The sequence below is a fragment of the Phyllobates terribilis genome, unplaced genomic scaffold (assembly GCF_046119375.1).
Source record: "Phyllobates terribilis strain yellow unplaced genomic scaffold, ASM4611937v1 Scaffold_2__4_contigs__length_985480577, whole genome shotgun sequence".
In the NCBI taxonomy this organism is placed as follows: domain Eukaryota; kingdom Metazoa; phylum Chordata; class Amphibia; order Anura; family Dendrobatidae; genus Phyllobates; species Phyllobates terribilis.
In genome coordinates, this window is record NW_027362762.1 from 160,412,018 (window position 1) to 160,434,996 (window position 22,979).

At 44.3% G+C, this 22,979-nt stretch overlaps 1 protein-coding gene across 2 annotated transcripts in view; it reads left to right on the forward strand.

Annotated features, from left to right (window-relative positions):
* The window catches only part of TMEM106C (transmembrane protein 106C), a 45,515-nt gene that overhangs the window by 5,776 nt on the left and 16,760 nt on the right, over positions 1-22,979 (forward strand). Inside the window, exons 3-8 of one of the 2 annotated variants that reach the window (XM_073663189.1) lie at positions 11,122-11,185; positions 13,308-13,467; positions 13,773-13,913; positions 19,028-19,077; positions 20,715-20,768; positions 20,984-21,028. In XM_073663189.1, coding sequence (XP_073519290.1) covers positions 11,122-11,185; positions 13,308-13,467; positions 13,773-13,913; positions 19,028-19,077; positions 20,715-20,768; positions 20,984-20,987 — 473 coding nt within the window. In that variant the 3' untranslated portion in view covers positions 20,988-21,028. Of the gene's footprint in view, positions 1-11,121; positions 11,186-13,307; positions 13,468-13,772; positions 13,914-19,027; positions 19,078-20,714; positions 20,769-20,983; positions 21,029-22,979 lie in introns of those variants that run through there. The other variant, XM_073663188.1, reaches the window with a different exon arrangement.

Genomic DNA, 22,979 nt, shown 5'->3' on the forward strand with positions numbered 1-22,979 from the left:
AAGATTATGTGAGGGAAGATATCAGGAGATGAGTTCTGCGATATATATGGAAGAGACAGATTATGGATGGCTTTGTAGGTCAGTATTAGTAGTTTGAACTAGATACACTGGGCAATTGGGAGCCAGTGAATGGATTTGCAGTGGGGAGAAGTAGAGGAGTAGCAAGGCGTGAGATGGACCAGTCACACAGCTGAGTTAAGGATGGACTGGAGATGTGCGAGAGTGTTAGCAGGTAGGCCACAGAGGAGGATGTTGCAGTAGTGGAGGCGGGAGATGATGAGGGCATGCACTAACATTTTAGTAGATTGAGGGTTGAGGAAAGGACGGATTCTGGAAATATTTTTGAGCTGGAGGCGACAGGAGGTGACGAGAGTTTGGATGTGGGGTTTGAAGGACAGGGCAGAGTCAAGGGTTACTCTGAGGAAGCGGATTGCTGGTACAGGGCAAAGTGTGATGTAATTTATTGTGATAGAAAGATCAGGTGGGAAAGATACGTGAGATGAAGGAAAGATGATGAGCTCACATTTGTCCACATTGAGCTTGAGGAAGCAGGAGGAGAAGGAGGATATGGCTGATAGACACTCCGGGATTCTGTACAGCAGAGAGGTGACGTCTGGGCCAGAGAGGCAGAGCTGAGTGTCATCAGCTTATTTTTTGTGTGTTTTATTAAAGGACTTGAACATGGATTTACAATTATTTCTAATAATAGATGGCTAGAAATCAAGGGTTATATCTGAGTTTTTGTGGATGAGTCGTGAGTAGGTAGCCAAGAGAGGGGGGTCATATATTAAAAACAGATTATAGTTCATTGAGGCAGAGAAGGTAAAAACACACGTAAAATATTAAAATTGCTGTGAGTCAAATTCCTGTATACTGCTGACAAGTTATGGTCTGCAGATGGCAAATGTGGACCAGAGGTCTCTGTAAGGGAAACCAGAGAAGTGGTATTAGGTACAGCGGTCGGTAGATATGTGGGTGCTGGGTATGCGAAACAAGGGTGAGGGTTCCCTGATGGAGGAAAAAGGTGTCTCACAGGAGAGCTTGCCTTGGTGGATGTGTACAACTAATCTCTGTAGGGAATATATTAGAAACACAGTAATTGGAATGCAGGACTGAAATAGAAGGGCAATTGTGACCTGCTTTGGGCATGGACTTTACCTGATGATGATGATGATTCAGTAGTAGGTATGGTTTGTCTAGATCAGGGGTCCTCAAACTTTTTAAACAGGGGGCCAGTTCACGGTCCCTCAGACCATTGGAGGGCCGGAATATAGTTTTTTAAAAAAAACTATGAACAAATTCCTATGCACACTGCACATATCTTATTTTTAATAACAGGAGACAACAAGAGGTTTTAAATGCAAGTACGAAAATTCTTTATTAAATAAATATATAAATTGTAAAAATTTCACATAGAGTCAATAAAACATCTACAATGTGTACAGGACAGAAGCAGACACCCCAAACGGATAACCACTCCAAGGAGTAAAGTGGAAGGTAATAAAGTTGACAAGCATACAAAAGCCACCTATCAGTACATTAACCACCTAGTAGACTATTAAGAGGTAACATTAGATGAAGGGGAGCAGACAATGCTGCTAAAACACCCCATAGCTAATCAAAAGCCAATCAGAGGGAACACTAAATGATAGCCCTCCTGAAAAATTGTGCTGAACTGGAAAAGAGTGAAACCAGTAGTGGACACTTACCCAAGGATAGGAGACCCCCCCCCAGTGGGATGAAAGGGTGCTAAAACAACTTCCCAACGCGCGTTTCGCGTTGACAGTGCGTTGCTTTCCCTTGAGACGTGCCTTCAGCAACCATGAATTTGGGTTTTGTGTTTCACATATGTTATTTTGTAGTAAAAAAAAACAATACAGGAACAAATACAATATTTAAAATGAAGAACAAGTAAAGTTAAATCAACCAGTATTTCAATAGGTAGGTAACTGTACCCAATAGGCAGCATAGGTCCTCAATAGGCAGGTAAATGTCCCCAATAGGCAGGTAAATGTCCCCAATAGGCAGGTAAATGTCCCCAATAGGCAGGTAAATGTCCCCAAGGCAATCCCCTTGAGAAAGCAATGCACTGTCAACGCGAAACGCGCGTTGGGAAGTTGTTTTAGCACCCTTTCATCCCACTGGGGGGTCTCCTATCCTTGGGTAAGTGTCCACTACTGGTTTCACTCTTTTCCAGTTCAGCACAATTTTTCAGGAGGGCTATCATTTAGTGTTCCCTCTGATTGGCTTTTGATTAGCTATGGGGTGTTTTAGCAGCATTGTCTGCTCCCCTTCATCTAATGTTACCTCTTAATAGTCTACTAGGTGGTTAATGTGCTGATAGGTGGCTTTTGTATGCTTGTCAACTTTATTACCTTCCACTTTACTCCTTGGAGTGGTAATCCGTTTGGGGTGTCTGCTTCTGTCCTGTACACATTGTAGATGTTTTATTGACTCTATGTGAAATTTTTACAATTTATATATTTATTTAATAAAGAATTTTCGTACTTGCATTTAAAAGCTCTTGTTGTCTCCTGTTATTATATGTATCTTGGAGCTATGCTGCTGTCCCAGCACGTTCTTACCTAATGGTATTGACGTGCCTTCAGCAACCATGAATTTGGGTTTTGTGTTTCACATATGTTATTTTGTAGTAAAAAAAAACCAATACAGTAACAAATACAATATTTAAAATGAAGAACAAGTAAAGTTAAATCAACCAGTATTTCAATAGGTAGGTAACTGTCCCCAATAGGTAGGTAAATGTCCCCAATAGGCAGGTAAATGTCCCCAATAGGCAGGTAAATGTCCCCAATAGGCAGGTAAATGTCCCCAATAGGCAGCATCTATCCTCAATAGGCAGGTAAATGTACCCAATAGGCAGCATCTATCCTCAATAGGTAGGTAACTGTACCCAATAGGCAGCATAGGAACCCAATAGGCAGGTAAATGTCCCCAATAGGCAGGTAAATGTCCCCAATAGGCCACATAGGTCCTCAGTAGGCAGGTAAATGTCCCCAATAGGCAGGTAAATGTCCTCAATAGGCAGGTAAATGTCCCCAAAGGCAGCATAGGTCCCCAATAGGCAGCATCGGTCCCCAATAGGCAGCATTGGTCCCCAATAGGCAGGTAAATGTCCCCAATAGGCAGGTAAATGTCCCCAATAGGCAGCATAGGTCCCCAATAGGCAGCATAGGTCCCCAATAGGCAGCATAGGTCCCCAATAGGCAGCATAGGTCCCCAATAGGCAGGTAAATGTCCCCAATAGGCAGCATAGGTCCCCAATAGGCAGGTAAATGTACCCAATAGGCAGCATCTATCCTCAATAGGCAGGTAAATGTACCCAATAGGCAGCATCTATCCTCAATAGGCAGGTAAATGTACCCAATAGGCAGCATGGGTCCTCAATGGGCAGGTAAATGTACCCAATAGGCAGCATAGGTCCTCAATGGGCAGGTAAATGTTCCCAATAGGCAGCATAGGTCCTCAATGGGCAGGTAAATTGTCACGCTGTCTCTGTATACTGGAGGTAGGGGGCCTAAGCTGACCCTAAGCTGGGGCCCTGACTAATCCCTCAACCTGGAGGTACTGTTAAAGGTACAGAGGTCCAGGCCGCCAGCGTAACCCCTACCTCCTGAAGATCCCTGCACCTCAGTAATCTAGTCCTGAGAAGGACCCCGATCACAACCAAAGGAAACAAGAAATAATATGCCCAAACACAGTATTTAGACGAACGAGACAGTACAAGGGAAAAACCAAAACCACCTTGCATACAAACAACTTCTCAACTACAACAGAGGGAAAACCAACGGGAAAGGAGATAAATGATAAAGCGAGGAAAGGGAAAAAACACTTCCAAATACACTTATCTCAGCAACTCCAAACACCACGATCCGCTCTGTCAGTCTGAATGAAATGCTTTCACCGACACCTCCCAAACAGACCAGCAGGTATATGAAGGAGTCTCACCACAGAAGTATTGATTGCAGCTGGGCGAGGCTGGACCTCATCTAGCCCAGAGAGAGAGAGAGAATTAACTCCCTCACTGCCGAGAAACACAAAGCACCAACAAGTCAGCTGCGAGAAGTCAGGCTGTGTACTCGTGACGATCTTCGTGGCAACACACCCGTGACAGTACCCCCCCTTCTACGAGGGGCCTCCGGACCCTCAGGGCCAGGTTTATCCGGGTGAGTCGTGTGGAAGGCCCGAACTAATCGGTCTGCGTTAATATCCGACGCAGGAACCCACATCCTCTCCTCAGGACCATACCCCTTCCAATGAACCAGGTACTGAAGGGACCGGCGATTAAAGCGTGAATCAATGACCCTCGATACCTGGAACTCCAAGTTACCATTGACAACCACTGGAGGGGGAGGTAAAGGTGACGGTACCACCGGCGCCACATACCTCTTAAGCAATGATCTGTGAAACACGTTGTGAATTTTAAACGTAGGGGGGAGGTCAAGACGGAATGCCACCGGATTAATAATAGAACTGATTCTGTACGGCCCGATGAACCTGGGACCCAGTTTCCAGGAGGGAACCTTAAGTTTTATATTCCTGGTAGACAACCATACCCGATCGTTCACACTTAGGTCCGGACCAGACACTCTCCTCCTATCAGCCATACGTTTGTATCGGTTCCCCATAGTATTCAGATTCTTCAGCACCCCTCTCCATACTGAAGCGAGTGATGAGGAAAATCGTTCCTCCTCAGGAACCCCCGAAGAGCCCCCCCCACTGAAAGTACAAAACTGGGGGTGAAAACCATATGCCCCAAAAAACGGGGACTTACCAGTGGACTCGCTCCGCCTATTATTAAGAGCAAACTCTGCCAGAGGTAAGAAAGAAGCCCAGTCCTCCTGGTTCTCTGACACAAAACACCGGAGATATGTCTCCAAGCTCTGGTTCATACGTTCCGTCTGACCATTGGTCTGAGGATGAAAAGCCGATGAGAATGACAACTGCATCCCCCGCCGTGCACAAAACGCCTTCCAGAACTTAGACACAAACTGAGACCCCCGATCAGACACCACCTCGGAGGGTACCCCGTGAAGCCTCACAATCTCCCCAATGAACACCTGCGCAAGAGTTTTAGCATTAGGGAGAGCCGGAAGAGCGATAAAATGTGCCATCTTGCTGAACCTGTCCACTACAACGAGTATGACCGTTTTACCCGAAGACGGAGGGAGGTCCGTAATAAAGTCCATAGACAGATGAGTCCAAGGACGCTCCGGGATCTTCAAAGGTAAGAGGGCCCCAGACGGACGGGTATGTGAGGTCTTAGAGCGCGCACAAACCCCACAGGACGCGACAAAAGTTACCACCTCCTTTTGTAAATTAGGCCACCAAAACCGACGCGAGAGGAGATCCACAGTTTCTTTACTCCCCGGGTGTCCTGCAAAAACTGAGTTATGGTGTGCCTCGATCACCTTTTGTCGCAACTGATCTGGAACAAACAATCTCCCTGGAGGTCCAACAGGGGCGTCCCCCTGAGCCTCCAATACCTCCTCCAGCTCAGAGCATACTGCCGAAACCACCACCCCCTCCTGAAGGATAGGAATCGGGTCGTCCGTATTCCCGGCCCCCGGGAAACTACGAGATAAGGCATCCGCCTTTACATTTTTTGACCCAGGACGATATGTAACGACAAAATTAAACCTGGTAAAAAACAATGACCACCTAGCTTGTCTGGGATTCAGACGTTTCGCGGACTCCAGATATAGCAGGTTCTTGTGATCGGTGATGACGGTGACCGGATGAACTGCCCCCTCCAGAAAATGGCGCCACTCCTCAAAAGCTAACTTAATGGCCAAGAGTTCCCTATTGCCGACATCGTAATTCCTCTCAGCGGAGGACAATTTTTTAGAGAAAAAGGCGCACGGATGCCACTTACCAGGGGACGAACCCTGTGACAATACTGCTCCCACCCCTACCTCGGAAGCGTCTACCTCTACAATGAATGGCTGTGACGCATCCGGTTGAATGAATATGGGTGCCGAGGCAAAACATTTTTTCAAAGAGGAGAATGCTTGACAAGCCTTGTCAGACCACCTAGAAAAATCCGTCCCCTTTTTAGTCATGTCAGTGAGAGGCTTAACCATGGACGAGAAATTACGAATGAACTTTCGGTAATAATTAGCAAACCCCAGGAAACGTTGTAATGCCTTAAGATTCTCTGGCCGATCCCACTCAAGAACTGCCCGCACTTTCCCAGGGTCCATACGAAAACCGGACGCTGAAACCAGGAAGCCTAAAAACTGGAGTTCCTGTACGGCGAACACACACTTTTCCCACTTGGCATACAGTTTATTATCCCGCAAGATCTGTAACACCTGCCTAACGTGCTCCTGATGAGACACCAGATCCGGCGAGTAAATTAGGATATCATCCAGATATATGACAACAAACTGTCCCACCAAGCGGCGAAAAATGTCATTAACAAAGTGTTGGAACACCGCCGGGGCATTAGTCAGACCGAATGGCATGACAAGGTTCTCATAATGCCCCTCCGGAGTGTTAAACGCCGTCTTCCACTCATCCCCCTCCTTCATCCTAATCAGATTGTACGCCCCCCTGAGATCCAACTTAGAAAACCATTTGGCGCCCACGATCTGATTAAAGAGATCGGGAATAAGTGGGAGCGGATACGGATCTCGGACCGTAATCCGATTAAGTTCACGGAAATCCAGGCAAGGGCGTAGGCCTCCATCTTTCTTCTTAACAAAGAAGAACCCCGCAGCCACCGGTGAAGATGAAGGTCTAATATGCCCCTTAGCCAGACTTTCTGAGATATAATCCTTCATGGCCTGCCTCTCAGGACCAGAAAGGTTATACAACCTAGCTTTAGGTAACTTGGCCTCAGGGAGCAGTTTAACAGAACAGTCATACACGCGATGAGGAGGTAGTTCCTGACACCCTTTCTCCGAGAATACATCCTCAAAGTCCGCCAGAAATGGAGGTAAGACCCAAGGAGTAACCGCACCAATGACCGTGTTCATGCAGTTTTTATTACAGAATTTACTCCATTGGCTTATCTCCCTGGTTTGCCAATTAATAACCGGGTTATGCTTAGCTAACCAAGGAAGGCCCAACACAATAGGAGTGGGAAGACCCTCCAACACGTAGCAAGACAACAGTTCTTTATGTATTGCCCCCACTTGAAGTTTTAAGTCATGCACAACTTGCAAAAAACTTCCCTGCCCGAGAGGCCTGGCATCGATCGAGAATATGGGGATGGGTTTAGCCAACTCACTCAACCGCATACCTTGAACCCGGGCAAACCGAGCATCAACCAGATTAGCCCCGGCCCCACTATCCAGAAGAACAGATATCCTCTCAGTTCTTGTACCCACCACCACCTCCGCCGGTACGAGAAACTGAGACGAACCTAGGGACGAAATACCTACTCCCAGATTGCCGTCCACCACACAACCTGGGATCAACAGTTTTCCGACGACTCTTCACTCTGCAATTGACGGGATGGACACCCCCCAATAAAATGTCCCTTTCTGCCGCAGAAGAAACACCTTCCTGCCTTATGGCGCACCACCGGTCCCCTCCCCCGAAATGATGTCCCTCCTAATTGCATAGGCTCCTCTGGACTGACCAGGGGAACCACCATATGAGGGGACCTTGTAGGAGGTGGAGTCATCACAGGGGGTAGAGTTATCCCGCACCTCTCCCGAAGCCGTCTGTCCACGCGAATAGCGAGGGCCATAGCGGCTTCCAGAGACACGGGAGAGTCATACTGTGCCAACACATCCTGTAATTTGTCAGATAAACCATGACAAAACTGGCTCCTAAGAGCCGGGTCATTCCACTGGGTGTCCGTGGCCCACCTACGGAACTCCGAACAGAATTCCTCCGCCGGACGATCTCCCTGCTGGATCCTACGTAACTTAGACTCAGCAAGGGAGATCCGATCTGGGTCATCATATACGAGTCCCAGGGCAGCGAAAAACCTATCCACTGACTGGAGAGCCGGGGAACCCGGGGGAAGAGAGAACGCCCAAGATTGTGGGTCCCCTTGTAGGAGCGAGATGACAATTCCCACCCTTTGTTCTTCACTCCCCGATGACCGAGGCCGTAGCCGAAAGTACAATTTACATGCCTCCCGGAAAACAAAAAACTTGTCCCGCCCCCCAGTGAACCTATCAGGGAGAGCTACTTTAGGTTCTGGTCCGGCTTGCTCCTGAGGATGCCAAACCTTGGACCTAACGTCCGCCAGCTCCATGGACAAACTCTGCAATTGCCGAGCTAGACCGGCTACTGGATCCATAGTAGCTGGAGAAAAACTAAGTGGGTCGGTGAAAAAGTCACGCTGTCTCTGTATACTGGAGGTAGGGGGCCTAAGCTGACCCTAAGCTGGGGCCCTGACTAATCCCTCAACCTGGAGGTACTGTTAAAGGTACAGAGGTCCAGGCCGCCAGCGTAACCCCTACCTCCTGAAGATCCCTGCACCTCAGTAATCTAGTCCTGAGAAGGACCCCGATCACAACCAAAGGAAACAAGAAATAATATGCCCAAACACAGTATTTAGACGAACGAGACAGTACAAGGGAAAAACCAAAACCACCTTGCATACAAACAACTTCTCAACTACAACAGAGGGAAAACCAACGGGAAAGGAGATAAATGATAAAGCGAGGAAAGGGAAAAAACACTTCCAAATACACTTATCTCAGCAACTCCAAACACCACGATCCGCTCTGTCAGTCTGAATGAAATGCTTTCACCGACACCTCCCAAACAGACCAGCAGGTATATGAAGGAGTCTCACTACAGAAGTATTGATTGCAGCTGGGCGAGGCTGGACCTCATCTAGCCCAGAGAGAGAGAGAGAATTAACTCCCTCACTGCCGAGAAACACAAAGCACCAACAAGTCAGCTGCGAGAAGTCAGGCTGTGTACTCGTGACGATCTTCGTGGCAACACACCCGTGACATAAATGTACCCAATAGGCAGCATAGGTCCTCAATGGGCAGGTAAATGTACCCAATAGGCAGCATAGGTCCTCAATGGGCAGGTAAATGTACCCAATAGGCATGCTGTTTCCCCCTTATAATGCCATATGCAGGCTGTTCCACCCCTTATAATGGCCCATGCAGGCTGTCCCCCCCCCCCCCCTTATAATGCCCCATGCTGGATGCCACCCCCCATATAATGCCCCATGCAGCATGTCAGCCCCCCCCCCCTATATAATGCCCCATGCAGCATGTCACCCCACCCATATAATGCCCCATGCAGCATGTCACCCCACCCATATAATGCCCCATGCAGCATGTCACCCCCCCCCCCCATATAATGCCACATGCAGGATGTCACCTCCCATATCATGCCCCATGCAGGATTTCACCCCCCCCATATTATACCCCTTGCAGGATGTCACCCCCCCCCCCATATAATGACCTATGCCTCCATACATTTAAAAAAAAAAAAAATCCAATACTCACCTCACTTCTCACTTGCTGCCGCTGCTCTGGTCTGGACTCCAGCGTCGCGGCGGCGTTGTCCCGCTCTGCGCTGCCTGTGACGGCACTCGGGAGGGCGCGGTGTAAAGACGTCACCGCACCCTCTGACCTGAGACGTCACAGGAAGCGCAGAGCAGGAAGACAGCGGATCTGCAGAAGCACGGGGAGAGGTAAGTATCCGCCTGCCGGGGCCTTGAGCAAGCGGGGGGAAGGGCGGGCGCTGACACCACTCTCCTCTCCTCCCCCCATAGCCGGGCTGGCTGGATAAAAGTCCTCCGCGGGCCGCATGTGGCCCGCGGGCCGTAGTTTGAGGACCCCTGGTCTAGATCGTGCGATTCTGTGCTAGGTTAGGGAGCTGGGGGGAAAAACGAGAGTGCTGTGAGACACGTTTAAGCATGAATTTAAAAGATGAAAATTAAAATGAAAGGTTACCACATAGAAGTATAATCAACAACTAACCCGCTCTGGTGTTAATAGAAAGTGGCTATATTAGTCCACTTGTACTCCTGATTGTGTGTCGGTAGTACCTAGTCTATCTTGCTGATGGCTGCCTGTGCAGTGGTAATCGGCGATGTACCCGGTACACAATGTGAGCTTGTGTTCACTCTGCTGGTGGATGCCGTGCTAGATGAGGAAGATGTAGATGCTATCGTGGAAAGATTTCATCTACTCCACCGTGGCGCTGCTTTTGAGGTAAGAGCAAACTCGTCTGGTTATCCCGCTGCACTGAGGTAGGTTAGGGTGTGCTGTTGGTGACAACTCACCAGTCTTCATGCGAACGCGGGGTGAAAGCGCGGCTCTGCGCTTGACGCCAAGTTGGATGGTAGCAGTATCCGGTGTCCACTTGTCGGCGGTGGGTGGTAGGTCTTACTGGAGTTGTTGAGGAGAGCGGTGGGCGGTCCATGCTGGTGCATTTTTACCTTCTGTGCTTCAGTAAACTATAATCTGTTGTAAATATATGACCCCGTCTCTTGGCTACCTACTCGCGACTCCTCCATAAACACTCAGATCAGCACAGATATAACCCTTGATTTCTAGCCATCTTTTATACCTCACAGCTTGTGGTAGCTATTTTTTATCTGCTGCAGCTTTGAGTGTCTCGCTTACTAGCGCCCCTAAAACTATATTATTTCTAACAATGCTTAAAGGGAATCTGTCAACAGGTTTTTGCTACCCCATGTGAGAGCAGCGTGATGTAGAGATAGACTCTTTATTTCAACAATGTGTTACTATTTGGGCGGCTTTCTTTGATAAAATCTCATTTTTTTCTGCTGCCGATCTAGCAGTGCTTAAATGCTGAGCTCTGTATAACCCTGCCCCTACCACTGATTGGCAGCCTTCTGTGTACACTGTGCATAGGCAGAAAGCTGTCAATGAGTGGAGGGGGCAGGGTTACACAGAGCAGGACGACTACAAAGCATGAGACAACAAGTCCTGTAGTGATAATCTCCTGCTGATAAAACACTGATTTTATTGTAATTTACCCAAGTAGCCCAGTATGGGACACACCGCTGGAATCACGGTCTCTGGCTTTACATTATGCTGCTCTCAGATTACATAGCAAAAACCTTGTCTTTTTCTTTTTGTTGTCACGCTTTTCTATTTCTCAATTTTTTTTGAGTAAATTCTGTTTATTTGTTTGTTTTAGAGCAAGTGAATGAGCTGGTTGCACTAATACCGTACAGCGACCAAAGGCTACAGCCGCAGAGAACGTAAGTGTATATGTGTGAGCTTGTGCTTTATCCTTTATATGAATAAGAGGGACACAGCGTTTCCACCTGAAATCTGAAGTTTAAGAATTCAGGTTGATGGGATAAAACCATGCGGAGGGTTTATTCTTCTCTGGCGGAAGCTGCTTTGTGGTGTCATACATAATGCTGGATATTGGAATGTGTAGATAATCCTCCAGGTCAGATGAATATCTGTATGTGAGGTGTTGGGCAAGGGTGAACATCAGCTGAATGCACCCATCATGTCCTCCACCCTGCATAATATTAGCCAAGACAACCCCCCAGTGTCATAGCAGCCTCTACTATTCACCATCGATGGAGTGGAGTTGTTGCCAAATTATTCACCTGCTTCACAACCTTGTCCTAGTTGGTTAAAGGGATTGTCACCTATGTGACTGCAAACTGCTGAACCGTGACAGTGTGTGATGCAGATGTGACTACAGGTATGCGATTCACCAACGTACCGAGTACACGTGATTTGGTTTTCTAAATAGAAAGGAATTGAGAGGCGCGGGATGAGACTAGTCGGCATATGACTGCCGAACTCCCCTGGCACTACAATGGCTTTTTTGCAAAGCCCCTGTCAATCTCTGTACTGTGGCTGCACAACTTGTGGTCTAGTGGCCACATGTCCCGGTTTTGCCATTTTCTGTATACAGTAGTTCCTATCTCAGAGGGAAGAAGAGCAGCACACTGCTCAGGAGCCGGGATGGGCAAGCACGGATAGAGCACTGAGTAACCAGGTATGGGTCCCCCATACATCGGGAGAGTAGGGTTCCTTTGTACCTGTTTAGCCCTGCAGACAGGCACATGTGAGTTAGTGGTGCCAGCCTATACTCTCACTATTCTATTTTAAGGGAATTGTGAAATGCAGCCATCTATTACAACAGTAATAGGCTTCAATGGAGAGCGTTACATGTGTGCAGGGTGTCCTCCTCTCTAGAATACTGATTGTGGGAAAAGAGCACCCCGATTCTCAAGCTACGTGGGAGTCCTGGTGGTCAGACCTGTATTCTTTAGACATTAAAATGGATTGACCGGTCTAAAACTACAAGTCTGCAGTTGCTCTATATGACTGCAGACTTGTGAATCCTCACATTGCGTGCGGTGAGGATTCTCCGCTGCCGGGAGCGACGGTCATGTGACCACAAGTATATGCTATGTGGGTAGAGGGGCGTGGCCTCGTTAAATGCAAGTCTATTGGTCAAGGCCAGAAAGTCTAGTTGGAATGTGACCGGGAGTACGCATATCGGAGAGTCCTCACAGTGCACGCTGCGTGCGATGTGAGGATTCACAAGTCTGCAGTCACATAGAGTGACCGCAGACTTGTAGTTTTAGACCGGTCAACCTCTTTAAGGCATGTACTTTTGATATGACCCAAACCTCTCAAAAGGTAATACCTCTTTAAGTTTTATTGCTGCCGTTCTAAGTTGTTCATTATGTGGCCCTCGGACCAGGATAGGTTGTGCACCCCTGCTATATACAATCCAGCCTCCTCCTGTGACATGTAATCCCATCTCAGGAGTCTTGATTACAGTGACCAGCAGAGGACTGTGCCAGGAGGCCACAGACGTGCCTGGAGAGCTGAGTGTAGTGGCTTTTGTTTTTTTTTTAAAGGATTTGTCAGTTTTGCTGCAGATCTGAAACCAAAAGAGTTTTTGTTTCCCGATTTAAACTCAATGGAGAAAATCTGCAACTGATCTGAAACAAATAAATTGACATCCTGGGGATTGAAAATCCAGAAATTTCTTAGGTTCTCTTTAGAGTATGTTTATCTTTAGACTATGCAGCTGTCTGTAGGGGCAGCAAGTATGGGGACAGGTCCTCTTACCAACTAGCCAAATCATCAGAAATAAATATTTTACAGTGTGGCTTCTTGGATTAATCAGAGAACGCACTGGATACATCGATTGAGTCCAGCGTATTTATACTCCCCCTGCCCTGCACACTGCGGTTGGCAGCTAGCTGCTGTCATTCCCTGTCCCCATGTTATGCTCCATTATATTGGTCAGCATAGTCTGACATGAGATCCTTTTTAACACTATGATGAAAGTTATACAACTTTCTAAATATACTTAACGTATCTATTTTCCAATTTCAACAGGAAACTTTATGTCGTCCTCTCCGTTCTGCTGTGCCTCCTAATCTGTGGTTTGGTGGTGTTTTTCCTGTTTCCACGCACTGTTCTTGTCCAAGATGGTGGCATCAAAATGGTACAGGTGTGGTTTGATAAGGAAAATGACATTGTGAACATTGCTATGACGGTAAGTACACTGTATGGAAGATCTGTCTGAATTTGTAGGGCAGCAATTTAAAAAAAAAAAAAAAAGCAAAACACTGCATATGTATCAGATGTAATCCACAAGAATAGCCGAGCATGCTGCTAATTCTCAGATGCTAATCCTTGTGCTGACTTTCACCTCCGCATATAAATATATTAAAGAATATGCTAGTTTGTATGTCCCGGCATACATTGCAGAAGTGCGCTGTAGTCTGTGGGTGGGTGATGACTGTTACATTGCACGGAGGCATTTCATTGACTGATATATACCTGTGTTCTCTGTTACAGAGCACCCTGCAGATAACCAATTCCAACTTCTATTCCATCTATGTAGACAGCCTTATAAGCCAAGTGCAGTACATGAACACAGTCATTGGCACTCAGCAGCAGACCAACGTGTCTGTCATCAAGCCGCTCAGCGAGAAACTGGTACAATCACTGCATTCTTCTATTCTCTTGTCAAAATGTTCATTTTACCATTTAGGAGTACCGAGACCTCCCACTGGATGTTTAGCTATTTAGTATGGACAGAGTATTATAGCCACATGTGACGTATATGTCACCATAGGGTGCAATGTTTATATTTTATGCGTTTAGTAAAGATATTTTTACCACTTAGCTCCTGATTTTGGTATTATGTATGAGCCAGCAGCAACTCCTATGACAATGATCATTAAAGGGAATCTGTCAGCAGGTTTATTCTGCTGACATATTCCATTTAATGATATTAATTAAAGGAATCTGAGGTAGCATGAGGTAGGGGCTGATTTCAAGGATGTGTCACTTATTAGGCTCTGTGCTATTGTTTCCATACAATGAGTGTTTTATCAGCAGGAGATTATCACTGCCGAACTAGGTGCCCACGTATCTCCTGCTCCAACCACGCCCCCATCAATCATTAACACCTGAGGTAGCAAAATCTGCTGACAGATTCCCTTTGTAAGGGTTTCTCCAGCAGCAATTACGTTTGTCCAGAGCAGCACTAATGAAGTTGTGTCAGCAAATATGACAGGATGTTTCAGATATTGTACATCTGTCTTATTCATTACTTGATGAGGCGCCGACGCAGCATCACCGATGTTGCTCAACTCTCGAGAGGGAAGTGGGTTGCTCCAGAAAACCCTTCTCAAATATACAGTAGCCTATATATTGAGTGTTGTAACCGTAAAGGTTGCATCCTGAAGCTTTACATTACACAACTGTATATAGGGAACTTTCCAGTTTTATTTGTTGTGGTAGGTCCACTCACTTAGCTTTTTAACCCCTTAAGCCCCGAGGGTGGTTTGCACTTTAATGACCAGGCCAATTTTTACAATTCTGACCACTGTCACTTTATGAGGTAATTACTCTGGAACGCTTCAACGGATCCCCCTGATTCTCAGACTGTTTTTTCGTGACATATTGTACTTCATGATTGTGGTAAAATTTCTTCGATATCACTTGCGTTTATTTGTGAAAAAAACGGAAATTTGGCGAAAATTTTGAAAATTTTGCAATTTTCAAAATTTGAATTTTTATGCCCTTAAATCAGAGAGATATGTCACACAAAAGAGTTAATAAATAACATTTCCCACATGTGTACTTTACATCAGCACAGTTTTGGAACCAAAATTTTTTTTTGTTAGGGAGCTATAAGGGTTAAAAGTTGACCAGCGATTTCTCATTTTTACAACAAAATTTACAAAACCATTTTTTTAGGGACCACATCACATTTGAAGTCACTTTGAGAGGTCTTTATGACAGAAAATACCCAAAAGTGACACCATTCTAAAAACTGCACCCCTCAAGGTGCTCAAAACCACATTCAAGAACTTTATTAACCCTTCAGGTGCTTCACAGGAATTTTTTGAATGTGGAAGAAAAAAAATGAACATTTAACTTTTTCCACAAAAATGTTACTTTAGACCCAATTTTTTTTATTTTCACAGGGGTAACAAGAAAAAATGGACCCCAAAATTTGTTGTGCAATTTCCCCTGGGCACGCAGATACCCAATATGTGGGGAAAAAACACTGTTTGGGCGCACGGCAGGGCTCTGAAGGGAAGGAGCGCCATTTGACTTTTTGATTGTAAAATTTGCTTGAATAATTAGCGGACGCCATGTTGTGTTTGGAGAGCCCCTGTGTGCCCAAACAGTGGAGCTCCCCCACAAGTGACCCCATTTTGGAAACTAGACCCCCCCAAGGCACCTATATAGATGCATAGTGAGCACTTGGAACCCCCAGGTGCTTCACAAATTGATTCATAAAAATGAAAAAGTGAAAAAAAAAAACACTTTTTCATTTTTATGAATCAATTTGTGAAGCACCTGGGGGTTCCAAGTGCTCACTATGCATCTAGATAGGTGCCTTGGGGGGTCTAGTTTCCAAAATGGGGTCACTTGTGGGGGAGCTCCACTGTTTGGGCACACAGGGACTCTCCAAATGCAACATGGTATCCGCTAACAAATTGAATGGAAAATCGGCTCAAATTGTTAGCGGACGCCATGTTGCGTTTGGAGAGCCCCTGTGTGCCCAAACGTTGGAGCTCCCCCACAAGTGACCCCATTTTGGAAACTAGACTCCCCAAGGCACCTATCTAGATGCATAATGAGCACTTGGAACCTCCAGGTGCTTCACAAATTGATTCTTAAAAAGTGAAAAAAGAACACTTTTTCATTTTTATGAATCAATTTGTGAAGCACCTGGGGGTTCCAAGTGCTCACTATGCATCTAGATAGGTGCCTTGGGGGGTCTAGTTTTCAAAATGGGGTCACTTGTGGGGGAGCTCCACTGTTTGGGCACGTAGGGGCTCTCCAAACGCAACATGGCGTCTGCTAACAATTTGAGCCGATTTTCCATTCAATTTGTTAGCGGACACCATGTCGCGTTTGGAGAGCCCGTGGTGTGCCTAAACAGTGGAGCTCCCCCACAAGTGACCCCATTTTGGAAACTATACTCCTCAAGGATTTTATTAAGGTGTATAGTGAACATTTTGAACCCAGAGGTACGACACAGAATTTGTTTACATTAGGTCATCATATTGAATAAGTTGTCATTAGTCTTGAGCGCAAGTGCTCGCTACTTGAGTTTGCATCGGGTACTCAGGTATGCACCATGTACAGCGTGTGCTCGAGTGACATGCTCGAGTCCCTGCTCCGCATGTTTCACGGTTATTAGACACCCCAAAAAAAACATGCGGGGATCGCTCGTGCATGGCAGGCAATCCTCGTAAAGTTTTTTTGGCCGCGAAGCATATGGGGCAGAGACTCGAGCATGTCACTCAAATACCCACGATACTCAATGCATACCAGAGCACCCGATGCAAACTCAAGTAACGAGCACTTGCGCTCAACACTAGTCGCCATATCGTCATCTTTTTTTCTTGCTTTTGAAAAAAATCACAACCCCATCACAACCCTAACCCCAACCCCAGCCCTAACGGTAGCACAACCCTAACGGTAGCACAACCTTAACCCTAGCACAACCCCAAACCCAGCCCTAACCCTAGCCCAATCCTAACCCAAGAGTTTATTTTTGACGCCGTTCCTCGTGCGGTATAAGTGATTAGACGACTTTATTCTTCGGGTCGGTGCGATTACAGCGATACCAGAATCATATGGGGTTTTTATGACTGACAGTTGTCACACACTAAAAGACGCATTTTTTGTAAATCTAGTTTTTGCATCGCCATATTTTGAGAGCTATAATTTTTCCAGATTTTGGCATACAGTCATGTGACGGCTCGTTTTTTGCGGGATGAGTTGACGTGGTTATTGGTGACATTTTCAGGCACGTGACATTTTTTGATCGCTTTCTATTCCGATTTTTGGGAGGCAGAATAAACAAAAAACAACAATTCAGGAATTGTTTTTTTGTTTTTTTTTTATTCTGTTCCGCGTGTGGTAAAATTGATAAGGTAGCTTTATTCTTCGGGTCAGTACGTTTACAGCGGTACCACATTTATATCGTTTTTCTATGTTTTGCACTTTTACATAATAAAAGCAATTTTATAGAAAAAATTATTTTTTAGCATAGCTTTATTCTGAGAGCTATAACTTTTTTTTATTTTTCGGCTGATGGAGCTGTATGGCGGCTTGTTTTTTGCGGGACGAGATGACGTTTTCAGCGGTACCATTTTTATTTATATTTGTCTTTTTGATCGCGTGTTATTCCATTTTTTGTTTGGCGGTATGGTGATAAAGCATTGTTTTTTGCTTCATTTTTTTTTTACCGTGTTCACTGAAGGGGTTAACTAGTGGGACAGTTTTATAGGTTAGGTTGTTCCGGACGCGGCGATACCAAATATGTGTACTTTTATTGTTTTTTTTTTTTGTTTTTTTTTTTTATAATAATATTTATTGATGAGTACATTATATTTTTATTTTTGGTGGATTATTTTTTTTATTTTTTTGCAATTTTTTTTTTTCCACTTTCTGAAAGTTTATATACTTTTTTACTTTGTCCCACTGTGGGACTTTCACTTTTTTTATTCTGATCGCCTGCATGGCACAGGAATGCAGCACCATCCCTGTGCAATGCAGGCTGTCAGCGCTGGAAAGGGAGAAGATTGTTTGGAGATGCACTGCGCATGTCCAAACAATCTTCCTGCTGTCTGGTGACCCGGATGTTGTCATGACAACATCGGGTCGTCATGGCAACACCCGGGAAGCCTTTGCAGACAGCGCTGGAAGCCGGAAGAGGAGGTGAGTATCTGCGATCACCTCCCCTTGTCCCCGCAATGCTGCGATCGACTTCGATCGCAGCATCGCGGGGGTTAATGTGCTGGGAGCGGTGCAGGACCGCTCCCTGCACATAGTATCGGGTGTCAGCTGTGACAATCAGCTGACACCCGGCGGCGATCGCGTCCGCACAGCCTGTGTGCGCGCGCGATCGCCGTGACATACTAATACGGGTCTGGCTCTTAAGTCCCAGGGCACAGACGCGTATTAGTACGTCAGATGTTGTTAAGGGGTTAAAGAGGAAGACACTGGAACACTTTCCGTTTAAGTTTCAACTGGTTTATTAAAAACGTACTGCATAAACCAGTCCAAAATTAGGAAAACAAACATGGCCCTTCTGGCATAACGGGGAAAAAAAATAGCATACTGTACAGTCTGTGTGGCTGCGAGGACCCGCCCACACAGGGGAACAAAACAAGGCTCAGTTCTCTTCTCTAGACACACCGAACACTGAATGAGTCCAAAGGCTCCACATTTAGCTTCTGGCCCACATCCTGGGATGGAGATATGGTGAACAGCCTTCCACCCACTCTTTGCTGTTCACAAAAACCCAGCCCTTACTATGGCTGATTAACCCCTCTCAGCACTTAGTATGCAAGAGCATTTTTCTAGGTTAATATCACTGAGGCTAACATCCTGAGTGACACGTATCTCCCCTCCAGTGTTTTACCAGTGACCTTCTCACAATGTATAAAACTAAATGATTTAATTTTGAAAAACGATGTAACTATCTAATATTCGTCGTGTATTCCTGTTTATTTTATGTGGCCCTAGACTATACGGCAATGCGATACATGGGGTAAATATTAACTTTTATATTTCAGGTGAATTTTACCGTAAAGTTGGAATTGGGGGGAATCCTGTCTTATTTATAGTAAGTATTTAACTTCTTTTAAAAAGATAACTTCTAGAGCAGAACAGGATTTGTGAGAAATGTTATGTGAAACCATGCGACAACGGATACTAGATATTCCTGGGTAATTATTGGTGGTATGACTTACTAAAGCGGCCATACACATTTTTAAAAAGTTGTCTAAATTCACCATTTTTTATTAGATTGGCTATAATCTAATGTGTAGGAACTTTTAGATTTTGCCGGATGGCAGATGGGAAGGAAGCATCTTTCAGGGAATAACAAAAGTTTTCCAGCTCTCGAAGATAAAGCTGCCAATGCTTTATTACAGTATTTATTCAAAAGCTCCACTTGCAATAAAATTTTATTGCAATTTGAGATTTTTTTTAAATCAAACAATGGAAGTTTTATCGTTGAGTACTAGAAGACTTTTGTTATTCCCTTTATGACTGACGCTCTGGATTGGAGTGCCGTCCCTGCACAGAAGAGCTTCCATCACATGGGAACGCTATGGAACCTGGTTTTTCAAACACTGTGAAGGAAGCATCGGGCATGGTGGATTACAACACACTTACTCTGTACTTGTAAAGTACAGAGTCCTCCAAAGCGTAAAACGCCAGACGGATGGACATGTTACTTCTTTTAACAGATTGGCATTTTTAGAAACCTGAATCGGTTAAAGGACGTTCAGAAGACTGAACATATGCATTGAATGCTGCTTTTTCATTTCATTTCTTTTGAACTTATTGGTAGGTTTCATTTGCACATGCGTTTTACATTTATGTTCAGCTTTTTGACCCTGTTACATAGTAGCCAGATTGTACTTGTTATCCAGAAAACAGGAAGAGGAGAGAAATTTTGGGGCACACTGCCAAGAAGATGAAGACTCCATAGAAGATTTTAAATGACCAGACAAAGATATTATTCCTTCCTTCCGAAGGCTTACAGTTCTGGTTCTCTAGAGCTTTAATTTGGCTTCTTATTGTATTTATCTACATCTCGGGAGCCTTGTGTAAAGGACCCTTATTGGTAGCCAATGTAGTTCTGCAAAAATTGCTTCTCAATCAGGTCTTGTAGGATCTGCCATTGCTGTAATTAGGGTCTGATCATGTTCATGTAGCACCAGCAATAATTTCCAAGATCTATGTGGGGCATTGGGGAAGCTGGAAAAGCCCAGACTTGTTACTTAAAAAAAAAAAAGCAGCATGCTTTAGAAAATGATGTATTCCCATGGGTGGTGGCGTTACCTTGACCCTATGCTGCCCTTTGATAGGTCCACACATTAGGATGTTTTAAATTGCAGTAATATACTTTTTTTTTTTTACTGCACCAAGCCCTAATGGGAATTTATACCCTTGTCAGCTCGAGGCCATTTTTACTAATAGGAAGATATGACAGTTGCTAAATGATGGCACATCACTTCCAATATCCAGGTCAATTTTATTAGATTGTTTGTTTTATTTTTCTGTTCAACCACAAATCAAAAACAATGTCTGACTTTCATTAGTTGCTATTCAGTAACTTTAAATTGAAAATTACTTTTATGAGTATCAAATTATTTCAGTGACCGCCGTTTATTTCAGACACTGGCCTGCAATGTGAAGCTTGTAGGAAGTTGATATTACCTGATTAATTTTCATTGCCTTTTTTTATTTCAGTAACTTCTGCACCCTGACCACAGTTAAAGTGCACAACATTGTCGTCTTTGTCCGGTATGTAGAGCTTTTTTTTTTGCTTCATGTGTACTTTATAAAAAAAAATAATAATAATTTTTATATTTTTTAAAACTGAAGGTTTCTTGTAAATTATCAAACAGTCTACAACGACATATGTTGTATAATTAATCCTATATATTTGGTGCTATTTTGGTGGGTATTTGTCTTGTTCCTCTCTTCTTTTAACTTTCTAGTTTATTTTGTGAATTTAGGTAAGTGTTATGAGGAATCATTGGGCCGCTTCAGGCATCAGATCATAGCTGCAACTTCAACCTCTGCACTCCATATACCACCCACATTTGAAATTGCACACGCTGATGTCCCTGCATCAGAATAATTATTGTACAGCAATATAAAGATAATAAAATCAGTAAAATTATAATATATATTGTCACAATGAAAAGAGTCACCTTTCCTCGACGAATGAATAATAAAAAGTGATGTCACAAAATTTGGAAGAAGGTAATGCTTAAATTAAAATAACAACAAGGTCACAGTGATGTCATGGATAGTGATTAAATAAACGCAGTAATATCGTAGATCAATGATGTCATAGAAAAGAATAATTGCAAGCAATGATCTCGGTATTGTCACAGCTAGTGGCTAAGAGCCACAGTGTGGTCACAAAATAGTGGTAATAAACACAGCCTGATAACCAGCTTAATACACTGATGTCTATATGTCACACCAGAGTGATAATAACCACAGCATCTTCACCTGATAATGACCAAGCCTTGTAAATCTTCATGATTTCTTGGGGAACATATGATGTACAAACAGATTGAAAAAAAAATTATGTGTATATATCAAACTATCTACAAAAGAATAATATATACAGCACTGTGCAAAGTTTTAGGCAAGTGTGGGAAAAATCCTATAAAGTAAGAATGCTTTAAAAAAATAGAAGTGTTAATAGTGAATGAACTGCAGAGAAAACTAAATCAATTCAATATTTGGTGTGACCAGTCTTTACCTTCAAAACCGCATCAATTTTTCCAGGTACACAGTTTTTGAAGGAGCTCAGCAGGAAGGTTGTTCCAACATCTCTGAGAACTAACCACAGATCTTCTGTGTATGTAGGCTATGCAAATCATTCTGTCTCAATGTAATCTCAGACAGACTCGATTTTTTTTTAGATCAGGGCTCTGTGGGGGCCATATCATCACTTCCAGGACTACTTGTTCTTTTTTACGCTGAAGATAGTTCTTAATTATATAGGATGTATGTTTAGAGTTGTTGTCCTGCTTCAGAATAAATTTGGAGCCAATGCGATTCCTTCCTGATGGTATGGCATGATGGAGAAGTATCTGTCTGTATTACTTAGCATTGAGAACAGCCTTAATTCTGACCAAATACCCGGCTCGATTTGCTGAATTACAGCCCTAAACATGTAAGGACCCTCCACCATGTGTCACTGTTGTCTGCAGACACTCATTATTGTACTGCTCTCCAGCCCTTCAGTGAACAAACTGAATTCTGTTAGTGAAATATTTCAAATTTTGATCCATCAGCCCATAGCACTTGCTGACATTTTTCAGAACTGTAGTTCCTATGTTTTCGTGCATAGTAGAGTCGCTAGGTCTAGTTTTCATGTCAAATGTATGGTTTTTGCCTGCAATTCTTCCAAGAAGACCACCTGTGGCCAGGTTTCTCTGAATATTAAATGGATGTAGCTGGATCCCAATGCTGATGCAGTATAACTATCTTGTGTCTTTTTGCTGTGCACAGTTTTCCCATGGTGTAAAACATGTGACAGGAAACTGTCTTCCACAGCCTCGACTTTCTTGCAGAGTTTGGCTCTTCCTCACCTAGTTACAAGCCTCAACACATCAGTTTCTGTTTCAGTTAATTACTTTATTTTCTCCTACAAAATCCCTGATTGTACAAGTGTACCTAGAAGTTGTGATACTGTTTTGAAGGCAGAGGGGTGGTCACACTAAATATTGATTTTATTGAGATTACTCATTCATTTGTTCATCCACTTTGTATTTTTTTAATTGATGAAAATAATTTATTAACACTTCTGTTATTGAATGTATTCATACTCTGCATCATTTTAGCTTTTTTTCCCCACACATACCTAAAACATTTTCACAGTGCTTTGTGTATATATGTGTTTTGACTCATCAATCCAAAGTACCTGCTGACATTTTTCAGTCCCCCACCCCCTTCCCATTTCCTATGTATTTCACGCATAGTTGGGTCGCT